The 15499-nt window shown below is 41.0% G+C and overlaps 1 protein-coding gene across 2 annotated transcripts in view; it reads left to right on the top strand.

The window, feature by feature from the left end:
- Nucleotides 1-901: 901 nt before the first annotated feature.
- Nucleotides 902-15499, top strand: part of mtnr1aa (melatonin receptor 1A a) — a 58956-nt gene continuing 44358 nt past the window's right edge. Inside the window, exon 1 of one of the 2 annotated variants that reach the window (XM_031735463.2) lies at nucleotides 902-1145. In XM_031735463.2, the coding sequence (XP_031591323.1) occupies nucleotides 962-1145 (184 nt within the window). In that variant the 5' untranslated portion in view covers nucleotides 902-961. The remainder of the gene's footprint in view (nucleotides 1146-15499) is intronic. The other variant, XM_039613074.1, reaches the window with a different exon arrangement.

Below are 15499 nucleotides of genomic sequence, written 5' to 3'. Positions count from 1 at the left end.
ATTATTATTACTACTCTGACAACCCTTTTTTAATGAGATAACTCATGAATAGGTACCAGGGCGTGCTTGTGTGTTTGGAACTGGGTTGACCCACTTATTTTCAACATCATTAACAAACAATAGCATAATTGCTACTCTTTGTATAGAAAGCCGGCGCTCTCTCAAACTATAGATGAGCGTGGACGCCAGGGGCAATCAGTATGTATGATCTAACAGAATACAAACAGAGAGAGGGATTACTGCCTGCAGTGTCTGTTATATTAATTCACTGAGTTACAATCGTGTGTAAGTATTAACAGATTTTACAAAAATAAGAAGCATTATGGGAAATCTACATTTTGGATACATTAAACACTTTAAATCCAGTGCACTTGAGCATTCATGGAAAAACTAGTGATTTTTCTGAAAGAGATCCAGGTAATATGAATGATTCTTCAAAAATAATCATGAATGGCTTCCCGAGATAAAACCAGCGAGCGACCGCAAAGGCATGAATGAACGCGCTCGATAACTAGGACGCTTCCTTAGCCGTGAAGTTGCTCTTCCACTGCTCGACCACGGAGCGACAGCATTTCTCCCTCGAAATAAAAGCGCTCCTCTGCGAACTGTTTGGTCACATGCTGCCATGGTTTGAAGTGGCGGCTTCATGTCACACATGCGTACCGACAAAGTGAATGGCACACGGGCGCAGAAGTGACACCGAGGCGACCAGAGAGAGGGGGAGGCTGCCAGAGCTGATCCGCGGTAGTTGGGCAGAGCTCACTTTGGGCAGAGGGGAAAGAAGAAGAGGAGGAAGAAGGAGCAGCAGCGGCGCGTGGAGGGGATGAAGATGAACCCCGCGGGAGGTTATAGGATCCCACCACCACCACCAGCAGCAGCAGCAACGACTCCGAGACCCGGGCTCTAGGAGTGCAGGGTGAATTTGGTACAGTTGAGAAAGTTCGGCGACTGTAGCTGTACAATGGTTATCAATGGGTCTCACCTGAACAGCTCCTCACCAGACCCCGCTGACACCGTCCTGAACCGCCCGCCGTGGGTTGCCACAACTTTGGGGTGCTTCCTCATCTTCACTACGGTCGTTGACATCCTGGGCAACCTCCTGGTCATCTTCTCCGTTTATCGGAACAAAAAGCTCAGAAACGCAGGTGAGCCCGGGGAAAGTATGCGCGCGAGGCGCCAGAGCGGCGCGCGCATGATTACTCAGCTAGGTTTGGGGAAAAAAGAAAAAAAAGCGAAACAAAAACTCTTGTTAGCCATTTGCAAAGTGACAACGATAACAGTTTTAGCTGAAAATACGTGCTTATTAATTACAGCTCGTTTCCAAGTGTGTTATTGTTTTGTTTATAGCCACTAAATTATTTTAAATGACAGAAACGTGTCATATTTTGTTTTGCCATTTTAACGGTTGTCATTTTCTTCTTTTGGTTTTGTTTGTTTTACCAGCGAGCTGATAATTAGAAATCCGAGCCAGCGTAAAGATGCTTGCGCTCGCGACAAGCTTGTCGCACAGTAGGCTAAGGCACAATCCATGTTTTTCTTCTTTCCCCCCTCTTGTATTACTGACATCAGTATTTTTGCTTTGATATTTATTCCAGTGTTATTCCTTTGCCTTACAGAGGCCAGTTGTAGCAAATAGTCACACACATCAACTCGCCATAGCCTACTTTTGGAGCTGATATGATTTTACTGTCAAGTACGCGTCAGCTAAGCAGCCTCTGAGGAGAGCGAAGCGGAGAGAAACATTATAGCGATTATTGACAGTGTGAAGCGTCACACTGTCAATAATCGCTATAATGGGGAAAGCCCATCACTCGTCCCAGCACTGCTCGCACTAATGTTTTCCAGGCTTCTCCTTTATCGCCGTTATTCCAGCCATATTTAACTCAGTTTAATAAACGATAATATCAGCCAAAATGTTATGATATTACCAGTCCGATGATGGAACTTTAGTCATATCTGTGTGGGCTTTTTATATACACGATCGACCGAGAATGCAATTATGATTTCGGCTGAGGATTAAGTTGTGCGCCCCCGAGTTTGAAGGAGATTGACACAGCGGTGTTTGCCTTGCTCAGCGGAGGTGGTAAAACGCTCATAATTTAATAGTCGGAGGACAGAGCGCTGCTGAGAAAACCCAAGAGGCTCCTGTCATGCTCAGGTCTGCGCGCATTAGCTGGCAGCTACGCGTACCAAGGTTGTCATCATTTGGAGGCTGTAGTTGGGTGATTTGCTAAACACACTCCTGACATTACAATTCCGCGTACTGCAGAAATGTTAGGGTCAGAATAGATTTCCATCATGTGGATCGAGACCCTCGGGAAGACCCTATGGGATGTACAAGGATATACAGGCTCTCCTTACTTTGAGAAAGCGCGCAGAAACCTCTGCTACAGCTGGATTAGAGCTGCTCACAACACAGTCATTCTGAGGTGGATTTAGTCTCTCAGGCTGAAAATACATCTGTGCGATTTTGTAAGCCTCTCCGCTGCATGATATGTGGGACAAAGTGCGAGACAAGAGAGGAGATAAATTTAGGAAACAGCATCTTTTGAAGTTGCTCCATTAATTACAGCTAATTGCATGTAAGGAGGTCATATGAACTTGCAGGAATTCGACCAAGCATGCAGCTGATTTATGTCGCTTCAAAGCTTTAATGTTGCACACCAGCTTGAATGACACATATTTTTCAGCTATGTTTTCCGTTTTCCATCCGTCATCCCTCCTCTAAGAAAAGTCTGACACGTGAATCTCCAGAGGAAGTTAGAGGATCATCAGCTTAATTGCGCTTTGCAAATCCTTCCCATGAATGCAAACAAGGCCTCTGGAAGCTAGTGACGTGGTTCCCCAAAGTTCATGCCTCCGAAGCCCCTTTGCTACTTTTCCATTCAACTTTCAAAGACGTGCATGACTAACTTAAGCTGCTTTCAATTTTATGTTCAAAGCCCACTGGCAAATTGTGTGCAAATTGGCAGACATATTGATTCAGACAAAAGCTTTTGCAGTCATACTTTAATCAGCATTTTTATTATTGGACCTTATCCGTGGGAATTTGAATCAGAAATGACTGTTTGACCACATATTCTACTGACCATCTCTTAGGGAAGTGCTTTAATGGCTTTAAAGTGCTTTAATATATATGTATATAGATAGATAGATAGATAGATAGATAGATAGATAGATAGATAGATAGATAGATAGATATAGATATAGATATAAGTGGGAATTAATTTTTCTATGGCACAAACTAAATGCTGTTAGAAACTGCACAGCAGTTCGGCATCAGGGGGATAAATCAAATAACAAGTAATGAAATATACTCAGTGGAGAACCTGGCAGGCAATGCTGTCACATATTGCAGGCAGCAGCAGGACTGCTGCCTCTGCATGGCCAAACCCTCCGTCAGCGCATGAAATGGCCAGAGAGTGAGCGAATGTGAAGCCAGCAACACATGGTGAGCGCTTTGAGCTGCGTGGCTGGATGCAGAATCAATGCTGTGAGCTCTACTCAATGCCAATAAATCATCTTAACTGTACCTGTTTTCCGGTAGATGAAGGAAATTCTGAACAGGAAAATAAATAATGGCAACAAGGAAGTGTCTCAAATGACATTTTTGGCAGATTCTCACAAAAACGTGGAGCAATAGCTCATGGAATATAATCTGTGATGGTTTTTATGTTGCTTTTTCTTAATAAGAACAAAAATGAAAACTTGACGCTGTGCCATGCAGTTCCTTTCCTTCCTAAATAATGTGGCACAAGACTCAGGGCTTCTCAGTTTTTGAAGATGAGCCATGTATATTTTTTATTTTACAAAAGACAATGAGATGGTTTGGCATTCTGTGAAAACAGGTTCATATCCAAAGTTTTAAGCATAATGGAACAGTGGAAATGGGGCATACCTCGTTGCCTCAGAGTGGCATCATGTGTTTTTAGTAAGCAGCTTCTTGAGTTTGTGAATGGAAATAAAAGATAAGTGTAGCGCCTGGAAATGTTCTCAAAGGTGTCATTTATGTCCCAGTGTTTTGCTTCCTTCATACTGATCTCAAGACATAACAACAAGTTCAGCAAAACAGGCAAGTTAAGGCAGTGATTTAGTACTGTACACAGTCTGAAGTGACAAGTGTACTGATAGCTCGGTGTGCTGGTTTGTGCTGCTGCATAATAAACCGAAGAGCTCCACATTGGAGCAGGGCTGTCTGCGTTGGAGCGTGACGTAGTGTTTATCCTTTTTCAGCGTTGCGTGACTTGGCCGCGTGCCCGCAGAATGTTATTTCTGATCGTTTATTACCCCTCGAGTATCTCTTACAGTATTATTGGTCTCAGTGTAATGAATATTTCCAGGAATTATGCAGAATTAGGGGTATTTGCAAGTGTCTCGAATGAAAATGAATGTTTTAGGTTTCTAAATATCCATTGGCTTTGTTGGGAGATTCTAAATTGGCTCATCACTGTGGAGCTTAATAAAGAGATCATCTCCTTCTGTAGATGGTATACAGTAGATGTTGATTTCGCAGCTTCCTGTTTTGCTTTCATCAGAGCTAAAGCCATTTGAAACACTTGTTTTATGAGAAGCTGAAGTCTTTTATACCGAGCTTCAGTGGGGCTGCACACATCTCTGTACGATTACACTGAGGAATAACAACTGTCTTCTGTTTAACTTGATATTTAAGAAGAAAGTTAATGAAATCATTTGCACATTCTTTTTGTATTATTGGAAAAAAACAACCTTTCTTTGTTAATTGTAAAGGTTTGTGTAAGGATTTTTTTTACTGACATGAAATAAGAGATTGCTCTGTGAATCTAAAAGATGGATCTAGCTGATGTGAAGTTACCCCCTGATTTTTAAAGTCTTGATCTGTGGATTAATTTTTTAAAGTCTCACAAACAGGGGCTGGCCCAAAGCATGTTAACTTTTCTATCACAATCAGATTGAAACCGATTTATCTCTAGGGTTGGTAACAAAGTAACAAAGAGACGCAAGAAACACCCTTCAACAATGAGTGACGACATTGCATAATTTTTCCACCAGGGGGCATTCTGCAACACACGTGTTCAGAATGCCACAAGTAAAACAACCAGCTGATCCATACAGAGTGTAAACAAGGAAGCAAATAAGTACACACAGTTATCTGTTCATATTTTGCATTTCGGAAAGAAAAATAATTATCACCCTTCATTTAGTTATATTTATAAATGTAACTAAATGAAGGGTAATTTCAATCCTTCTTTTTCAGTAAGCTCCTGTCAGTGATAACACACTTCCTAATTCAGAGTGAATCTACTAAAGCAAGGTACCAGCAGCAGCATTATAGTGCAACAGTAGTGGCACAGCAGTATATACAGTATATCCCCTATTTCACCTGGAAAATTTAAGCAATAGTAAACATAACTGTTTAACAATTTAATTTAGCAATAATGTTAAATGAAAGCAACCTAACCCCCTAACTTTTCAGAAGTCTTTACATTATTGTCACATATTAAAAACGAAAAATGTTTTAATCTTTGGTCACTAACTAATGAGTTGCATTGATGACATTAAACATTGGATGTCTAGAATTTATTTTCAGAACTGAACAGAAGCAAGACAGACACATTTATTGTTGGTCCAAAAAGTCTAAAAGGTTGTTTCATATTTATTATCTCTTTTTCTGATACACAGTAAGGATCTCAGATAACCTGGCATCATTTTCGACAGTGATCTCTCGTAAAAACCACGTAAACAATCTATAAAAAGTTTGAAAATTCTTATCTCAAACTGAAAAATTGGTCTATGCCTTCAAGGGTGATTAGACTACTGCAACACTCTGTTTGTTGGATTGTCCAACTCATCAGTGGGACAACTTCGGCTTTGAAGATATTCCATTTGAACATACTTTCTTAGTACTGAAGTCAGTTTGGCTCACACTGGCTCCCAGTTTAACACAAAATTACCTTTAAAATCTTTCTATTAGTTCATAAAGCTCTCAGTAGTCCCCCCCAGCACATCTCTGACTTGCTCTGTGTCTATAATCCAACTAGACTTCTCAGGTCATCAGGTGCAGCTCTTTTAACAGTTCCCAGAATTAAATCTAAGTGTGCTGAGGGGGGCTTTCACTCACTATGGTCCTGTTCCTTGGAACAAACTGCCTGCTGACCTAAGGTCAGTTACATCCGTGCATACATTTATAAACAGGCTCAAAAGGTTTCTGTTCAACAGCTCAACAGCTGATTATGTATGTGTATGTGTGTGTGTTAACCTATATTTTAATTCTTTGTAAAGTTTTAATTTCTTATCTTAAGATTTTCTTTCCATAAAATTCAGACATCCTCAGCATGACTCCAAAGAATATCATCTTCTCATTTCATGCTGTGCTTTAGAACCATCTGCACCACCTCCTGCTTGAATGGCTGTGGTTACTATTTATTGTACTCTCTGTAACTACACATTCTCTGCATGACCAAACACAGCCAGGCTAAAAAAAAAAAAAAAAACCCTGATGTGTAAAATCTAGATGTTGAGTTTAAAAAAACTGAAAAGATGTGCCTGAAAAGAGTCCAGGCATTGTACAGCCACACTGCATAATGCATCCACTCCCAGCAGCAGTAGACTATCGATATCGGGTGCCTGTATCATGTGTTCCCACCTCTGATGACAAGGCTGCCTCTTTGCAAACCCTGCTCAGCCCCTTTTGGCTTACACAGTTTCAGTTTCACCCACAGTCACTGAGGAACAGGATCTATGAAAACATTCAACTGTGGCTTGGAAGTTAAGCCATTCATATGCTGCTGGGTCCACACATTGTTGTGCTTCCTGCTAACTCATCATCTAATGTTTTATCATAGAAACTGTAGGTTCAAATAGGAAATATTTTCATTTTGAGTACAAAGTACAAAGCAAAGTACTGTGAACTCCTTGTTTCAGTAGTAAAAGTTTTTAGTTCACATTCCTTCTAATGAAAAGACTAAAGATTATCTCACCAGAAAGTTGTACTGCTGGTTTATGTGGTGTCAGATGAAAGCTTTTAATGTGAAGTAGTTGCCTTAGGATATTGTGCTTGTAATAGCATTAGTGTAACTTATTACTGCTCTGTAAGAACACTAAACAGGGTCGCTGATCATCAAGATAAAATTAAAAAGCATTGCTGCTGGATAGATGGAAAAACAAACTAAACCACACAAGCAGTAAACTACCACATCGCTCCTTGTTTAGTGACTACTTACCTATTACTTACCTGAACAGTAAAGTGGGTAACCACTAAACACAATTGCTGAACATTCAGTATGCTTACCATTAAAAGTGTGTGATTTTCATGAAAATGTACTTTAAATCCCAAACATGCATGGAGGGAATCTCTGAAGTTTCACTTTAATCTGTCAGGGATTTCATGCTCTTTGAAGAGCAAAGCAGAGGTCAAGTGGGCTTCATAGTTTTAGTTATTAAAAGAGCCATAATAACTTGAAAGATCAGAGACTACGTGTGCTCCCAAGTCCTTGACATAAGAGGTATTTTATGTCTTTTGCCAAGATGTAATCAGATTATATCCTATGAAAATAAACATGTTAGTCATTCACATCCTCCATGCTGCTCATATTAAATTAAACACTTGTCCTGAATTTAATACCGTCCCGAGTATTCATCCCACAGATCGTTATCATTTGAAGAAAACCATGAACTAATGCTAATACTGCCTGTTTAGCTCAGGCCCATATTTGGCTGATAATTGGCCGATGGTGTAGAAGCCAGAGCTGCTTGCTGGGTTTGTTAGTTTCTGTGGTGATGGCTGTGATAAGCATCGGCACGGCACGCTACGGCGGAAAGTTTCAGCAGGTAAAAAACACAGATAAAACGGAGACACGTAACGGAGGGCAGGCCGCGAGTTTGCAGTTAATTTATAGTTTTCCCAAGCTGAACAAGTGAACATCGAGTGGGAGAAGATAAAGATCTGCTCCTTTTACTCACGAGGCACTTAACTCACAGGTATAGATTAGTTAATGTCCCTCCTGTCGGCCAAGACACGGAAATAAAGGAGCGCCTGCCAGCGTGCCCTGGGGCTGCTTTGCACTTGATAACTTCAGCGCTGACTGCTCCTTTTAATCCTCCCACGTGTCCTGAAACATGTAAAATACTTTATATGTTTTTCACTAATTAAGCAGATCTACTTTGTACAGATTTCCCACCAGAGAGCTTTTGCGCCTCTCATAAGGATTTAAACTCAAACATTAGATCACACGCAGATCTAATTAGGCAGCAGATATGTGCATGGGCTCTGGTTCCGGTGCTGGGATTGTGGGGATGATGCTATCATTGTTTGTGTTGCCAACCTTGTCTGGCTTGTTTGCCGCAGCTTTTCGTTGTCAGACGAGGGTGAGTGAGTGAGAGAGAGAGGGGTTCAACAGTGCATGATGGTAGAGTTAATGACGAGGACGCTTTTGCACAAACCGGACGCACAGTGAAAGAGAAGGAGGTTTATGTTAGTTTGCTGCTGGTGTGGGTTGGTTAATGCTCTCCTAACATTATTAGCAACAATCATGGGAAAATTGCTCTGTGACTCTCTTTTTTTTTGTTTCAGTGTCACTGGATTATTTCAGTCTTAGTAGGTGCCACATTGTCCTGCTGGGCTTAAGCCTCCTTCCAGGCTCTGAGAAAGAAAACTTGACCCAGCAAGCACTCATATGACTTAGTCTGCTCTTTACGGGGGCCAGCATCTGCACGATTTCATGATTTACTAATATGTCCTGGATTGCCTGACTGCACGAGCCCTGCCAGGAGAAATCCATTCTGAATATACAAGAAATGCATTTGCATTCCCCCACCCCCTTATTTTTTTCTTTAAGAAAGCTGTGGGTTTTTTTCTCTCTTTACTGGTTTACATTCTGCACAGCATTTCACATTCTCCTCACCAGGTTTTTGTGCCTGAGTCTCATCTGAGTCTCCCATCACTGTCTTTGTACTCCACCGCCACCACCTCCTCCTCCTCCTCCTCCTGAGCGTACTCACCCTCAAACACGCACAGTACACTCATTTTTTTCTTTTCACTTAAATTTCACCTTCCAGGCTTCATATTCCATGACACCCTGTCTGTTTGCATCACTTTGATCCAACACCCCCACCGTTCTCTAAGGACGCTATGTTGTCAGACCCCATACCTGTAGAGGAATTCTGCCAATAGCACTTTGCATCAAGCCAGTCAGGCAACAAGACGGTTATCACACAAACCCTGCAGATACCAGATTATGTAATGGCCAATGTTGTTATTGACGCGGTTGAATTTAACAAAAAATGGGCGTCCGGTGTGTGATCTCCTCTGTCGCGTTCTGTATGCATATACTCACAGGGGAAAGCACGTTTTAGCTTCAAAAGGAACAAATAATGAGTCTATAAATACATATAGAAGAGAGCTTATTTTCAGTCATCCACTCTACCCACCATTCACTGCTCCAGCTTTCCCTCTCTCCCTCTTTCCATGCTTCCCTGTGCTATTTTTAATCATTTACAATATTATACAGTGAAAAACGTCTCTCTGCTTGATAGAAGCCCATCATGACACACATGGGAAGCTCGGGGCAGTGAGAAAGAAGTAAAATCTAATGCTCATCCAACGGGAACTCTGCATAACACATGCCATACTGTAGAGTGCCTACAGTAGAGCGTTAACTGTTTGATTACACACACACATTTGAGGTCCAGCAGGTTAGAGATGCAAGCTGGTATCAGGAAGGGTGCCAGTTTGAATCCCAGCTGAGAGAATCAGAAGAGGCGGAACAGGGACTCGAGAGGCACTCTTATCTGTGCTCAAGGTGCCCTTGAATGAAGCACTTGGTCGAACGTTACTAGTCAGTGGACGACAGTGGAGGACTGTGGTTGAACTCAGCAGCTTCCAGCTGTGAATGCGTCAGACTGTATGACCATTGAAACAGAAAAAAAAAGAAGAAATCTGCAAGCTCAGCTTTCCTCGCATAAAATGTTTTAAAAAAAAGGACAAATGCAGAAACTGACCCCATTATCATCCGTATTGCCACTCTCTCGTCTCTCTCCCTTTTATCATTAAGGGCGCAGTTTACCCACTGGAGTAACAAGCAAAACAGCTCAATCAAAAAGCCTCATCAGTCTCTCTGAGCCAACAGAGACTGAGTGATTCACTTGAATGACATGTTATGAGGATTATTATGGCAGACACATGAATGCCATTTGATGCAGCCCTGTGAACACTGTCCCATTCAGATGTATCAGACCACAGTGTCCTGGTTCAGCAGCCTGGTTTATCACTCAGATGATAGCATCTTCTTGCACGCACAGTGCAGATAAAGAGTTCAGCAGTGAACACACACACACACACACACACACACACACACACACACACACACACACACACACACACACACACACACACACATATATATAATTTTAGTAACAACAAAACAAAGAAGTGACAGAGTTAGTTTCTAAAAACAATCCTGAGGTTAGCGGGTGCATGCTGTCAGATTAAATTAGTAACACCGTTCAAACAAAGCCTCGTCTAAAATAGAAAAAAAAAACAAAAAAACGGGTCTTCGGTTTGATATTTTCACTTAATTTTAAAGTAGAAGTGCCACTGTTTACAGAGCACGTAGAAACTGGTGGAAAGTGTGTGCTACTTGGAAGACAGTTCAAGAAGATTTTCTTGTAAGCCACACAGGAACAGAGTCGCTTTTATGACTGCTGGAATCTGTGTTTTCTAAGACATTCATGAAGACGGCCGTTTGTTCTTTTTTATTCTGAAGAAGAGGAGATTCATCCCGAATGTTCTCAGAAGCACTCTGAGAACATTTGCCTGACAGACACAAACATAGTAGCAGTATTAATGTTTCCAAGAAAGGGACTCTTTCTCAATCCTAAAAAAACAAAACAAAGAATGAGATGTGACTTATATAGATGTAGGTCACAGTAAAGTCCCTCGAAGCTCACAGCCCATCGGATACTGGATGCTATAAACTTACAGGAATCTCATAAATGAAGTTATTAAAGCTGTAGTAATGCACCAGTGTATCGATGGCCCTGCTCATGTGTAATATTAGTTATCGACAACATAAATACTTAGAGATACCAGCATAAAGAGCTTAATGATTTTAATCACTCCATTTTTCAACATCAGTATTGGTATTTAGACTGAGAAACCATCATTTTTGACTCCCTGCTGATCATTATCTTAATAATGGGTCAAATGACTGTGTGTAAAAAGTGGAAAAATAGCCACAGAGATTCATAACCCAACTCAGCAGATCGCCCCAGCTGTATTGAACATATGAAACCACTTTGTTCTGTTTTAAACCAGTTTGTTTGGTTTAGTTCACTCTTGTTTTTTTTTACACATTAACGTACATAGAGATAGAAGACTTTGAAAATGTAATGCAAGTTCTTTGGCATTTGGATTTCTTTGCTGCAGTTTGTCATGACCTGTCAGCCATCATGTAGCGCATGGTCAAACGTACTGTTAGCTCCATAGGTTTTTGCACAGTGACATAATCTTTGTACTTTTGCTTCTGTACACCACCACAGTGGAGTTTAAATCAAACAGTCAAGATGTGATTGAGTTTCTGACTTTCAGTTTTAAATGAAGTGGTTTAACAAAAGTCGTGCATCAACTCTTCAGCAATTACAGCCATTTTATACATCGTTGCCCAGTTTCAGAGGCTCAGGAGGAATTAGGCAACTGAATGACAAGCAGTTTAATTGCAGAGTGAGTCCTGTTCCCTTGTTATTTCATGACAAATGAAGCTCATAAAAGACTGGGAGTTGATTCTGAGTGTTGAAGCTTGTCACTGGAACTCTCAATATAAGGTCCGGAAAACACGAAGGAAGGAAAAACTGAAGGAGGCCATAATTTGGCTGAAAAACCAACGTTAACCTACCAGAGAGACAGCAAAAAAAATTAGGAGTTGCCAAACAACAATCTAGTACAGTCTTAAAAAAATAAATATACTGACCAGCTCAGTAACACCAAAATGCATGAAAGACCATAGAAGTGGTTAGGGTCAGAAGTGACAACTGAAGTGCACGATGACTGACTTCCATCGTCAAGGAAAATAACTTTGCAACGTCTTACCTCCAAGAACACTCGGAGGTAGGATTACTGCTGTCAGAGTCTACAGTCAAGTAAATACAGACTGCTTACAACAAGGTGCAAACCATTGGTTATACTTAAAAACAAGAAAGTTAGATTTTTCCAGAAAACTTTGGTGAAAGTAAGGAACAGCTCATCATACAAAGCATGTCACATTATCTGTCAAACATGGTGGAGGCAATGTTATGGCACGGGGAATGCATGGCTGTCCCAGGTCACAGGTGTGATGTGACTGCTGATAGAAACACCAGGGCGAATTGTGCAGTGTGCAGGGTGATACTCTCTGCTCAGATTCAGCCAAACGCTGCAAAACCGATCAGACGGTGCAAAAGGATAATGACCCAAAGCAAACTGCAAAAGCAACCCAAGAGTTTCTCAAGGCAAGGAAAAGAGATATTCTGCAATGAGGAAGTCAGTCACCTGATTTTAGGTCAACAGATCATGCTTTTCAGTTACTGAACAATAAACTGAAGGGAGAAAGACTCAAAAACAAGCAGCGACTGAAATTGGCTGCAAGTAACGGCCTTGCAAAATATCTCAAGGCAGGAAACAATATTCGGCAGTGTTCACGGGTTTTAAATATATGTCCTCTTCCAAAGTCTTATGGACCTAACTATATATGAGCATAAGCTGAGACTGTCTGTTCATATATCCGTTAAGGTTACCAGAAACACATGCTCTGTTAGCTCAATGATCCACTTATTTAATACTTGAGGTTGCGTAATCATATTTTGCTATCCAAATACCATTGCTGTCATTGTCTGAGTAAGTACCCACTCAAGGGATTTAATTAATTATATTCACCAATGAATATTACTGTTTTTAGATCTCTAGCACTATAATGGACCTTTGTAATGAAACCAGAGTTGAACTTAGTTTCTCTATTCTCTTTATATAACTGACACGGAGGACTTGAATCCAGCTCAGTGACACCTATACCTTGTTTTGCCTACAGAATTACGAGTGATTTTGAAATGGCCCTGTTCTGATAATTATAGCAGAGGTGGACGCTAATTCTCAAGAGACAGATTATGACACATTCTTTGTGGCCCGTCACGTTCACAGAGTAATTAGTTGAGTCGTCCGCTTCCCTCTAATGAGCAGGAGCTTAGTGTGTGAGATTTCTTGGTCACAGTATGCTTTCCTTTAATGACCCATAAACATGCTCTCTGTGATTATTATCTAAATTAGTGTATTTTGTCACACTTTCAGACATGTTCACACATTGCTTGGGTTCATTCCAGCGTACTTTGGGTGTTGTCCAAAAGCAATAGGGAATTACGCAGTAGGAAGTTGGATGTTCACACTGCTAGTGCTCGGTGACCCAATCTAAACCTCACTTTCTCTGGGAATATGAGAATGAACTCATATGGCATGTTGAGGTATGAAGAAATAATCTAATACATTTTATGGAAAACGTTGCGCAGCAATGAAATTGAGAATGCAAATAGATGTGTGCGATATAATAGCGGGTTATGTTTATTAAGGGGGTATTTGCTGGCTTTGCAGTCAACATAATATCTTATGAGTTGTAATTTCACGTAGAAGCAATTCAGTGCCAGATTAGAAAGTTTACTTTTGCTGTGGAAGCTGTTCACCAATTACAGCTGAAGGAGACGAGGAAGGTAGAGAGGAGGCTCAGTGGCCACGCAAATATGGCACGTAGAAAGTGTATTACAGATTTGATTTTCTCTGTTTGTGTTTAGGTGTTAATAACGAATGACATTCGGACAGTTATAGAGATTAACCTGTGGTCCTCCCATTATACTGTGCAGCCAGGATCACCCTGTTTATCTGGACTAAGCGCTAATGAGAGGATGGTGTTTTTGCTGCTACTATAGCTGTGCACAACGAGAGCATGGTAATGATGAGGTCATTAAGGTTGTGATTTGAGAATTTGGTTCCATTTAGAGCTAGCGCCAAGTTGTCTTGTTCCTGAGAATCGTTTAGCTCTGAGTGTTATCGGCTCCTCTGTCAAGGCCTGTGCGAAATGAGGGATTTTGGTTCACTTGTGGGCGAGACTTCAAAACAGGAGAAGCAGAAACACGGTCCCAGAGATAATTGTGTTGGAAAACAATGTCTCACTTAAGCATGCGGCAGGCAAAAAGCAATATCCAGTCCAAAATCCTATTTCCGGACACCCAGTGAATTGAGATTCAAAGATCACTTGTCTGTTAGGTTGTTAGTTTCTTGACTTTATACCAGCGGTCCCCAACCCCCGGGGCACGGACCGGTCCGTGAGTCGTTTGGTACCGGGCCGCGAGAGTTGAGGTGTGAAATTTATGGTTTTCAGGGTTTTTATGGTTAACTCTGTCTTTTCCCGTGTTGTAGTTGTGTCTTTTTTTGAAAGAAACATTTACACGTTACCATAGCAACCAGAGAGCATTAAGAGGCAGAGAGGAGGATGTTACTCTCAACGTTGTTGGTGCATTTCAGGAGGACGCTGCTAATAAAGCTACACGTTTATTATTATATTTACAAAATACCACAGTTTTTGTCTCGGTCGTATCATTTTATTTTGTTGTATTTATCCGCGACACCTTAAATGCAGGTTTGTGAAAGTATTGCCTGACATTAAACCAGTCCGTGGCGCAAAAAAGGTTGGGGACCGCTGCTTTATATAGCAGCCAGTTGATTTGAGGGTTTTTTTGTTTGTTTGTTTGTTTGGTTTTTTGCCATGTGTCACTGGAAGGCAGCCTAGCAACAGACCAGACCCAAAAAGCCAAAGATGAAAATTTATCTTACTATTTATCTGACTATGACTTTGTTAAGTCATAGTGGACTTGCAAGAACTAACATCTTTTTTTTCACATTATTCAGGAGTAGTTTGTCTCTTGATTATTGTGAGAAATATAAGGTATATATTGGAAGGTAGAGAGCTTGCAACAACACAGAGAAAACCCTAATAATTAAGACGACACCCTATGAGCAATCACTTGTTGACAGTGGGAAGGAAAAACTCTCTTTTAACAGGAAGAAAGCTCCAGGCTCAGGGAGTGGCAGCCATCTCTTGAGACTGGACTAAAGAAACACTGTGGAACTATAGTCTTGTATCACTGTAGCTGGCATAACAGATTCATTCTTTTTAATTGATTGTAGATTAGTCTTATGCGCCACACATGCAGTATTAACTATTCAGCACTGAGACAGAGAGCAGAGGAGGAGATACTCTCACACTGAGCTGAAATTAAGAGTTCACAAACTTATAGTAAACAACAAAATTTGCAATCCTTTGTATTTGTTAAGCAACTTTATTTTGTTGCTTTTATATGGCAGTAAATCACAATATGAGTCATCTCATGGCACTCTGTGAAAGCCATTCCTCAAAGGACTTCGCTCTGAGCATGCACTTTGTGCCAGTTACTGGAGACCGACAAATAATTCATACAGTGATACCACACTGAAGGGAAGCAGAGGTAG

The sequence above is a fragment of the Oreochromis aureus genome, linkage group 6, assembly GCF_013358895.1.
Source record: "Oreochromis aureus strain Israel breed Guangdong linkage group 6, ZZ_aureus, whole genome shotgun sequence".
Lineage (NCBI taxonomy): Eukaryota > Metazoa > Chordata > Actinopteri > Cichliformes > Cichlidae > Oreochromis > Oreochromis aureus.
This window is presented reverse-complemented; position numbering and strand designations above follow the sequence as displayed.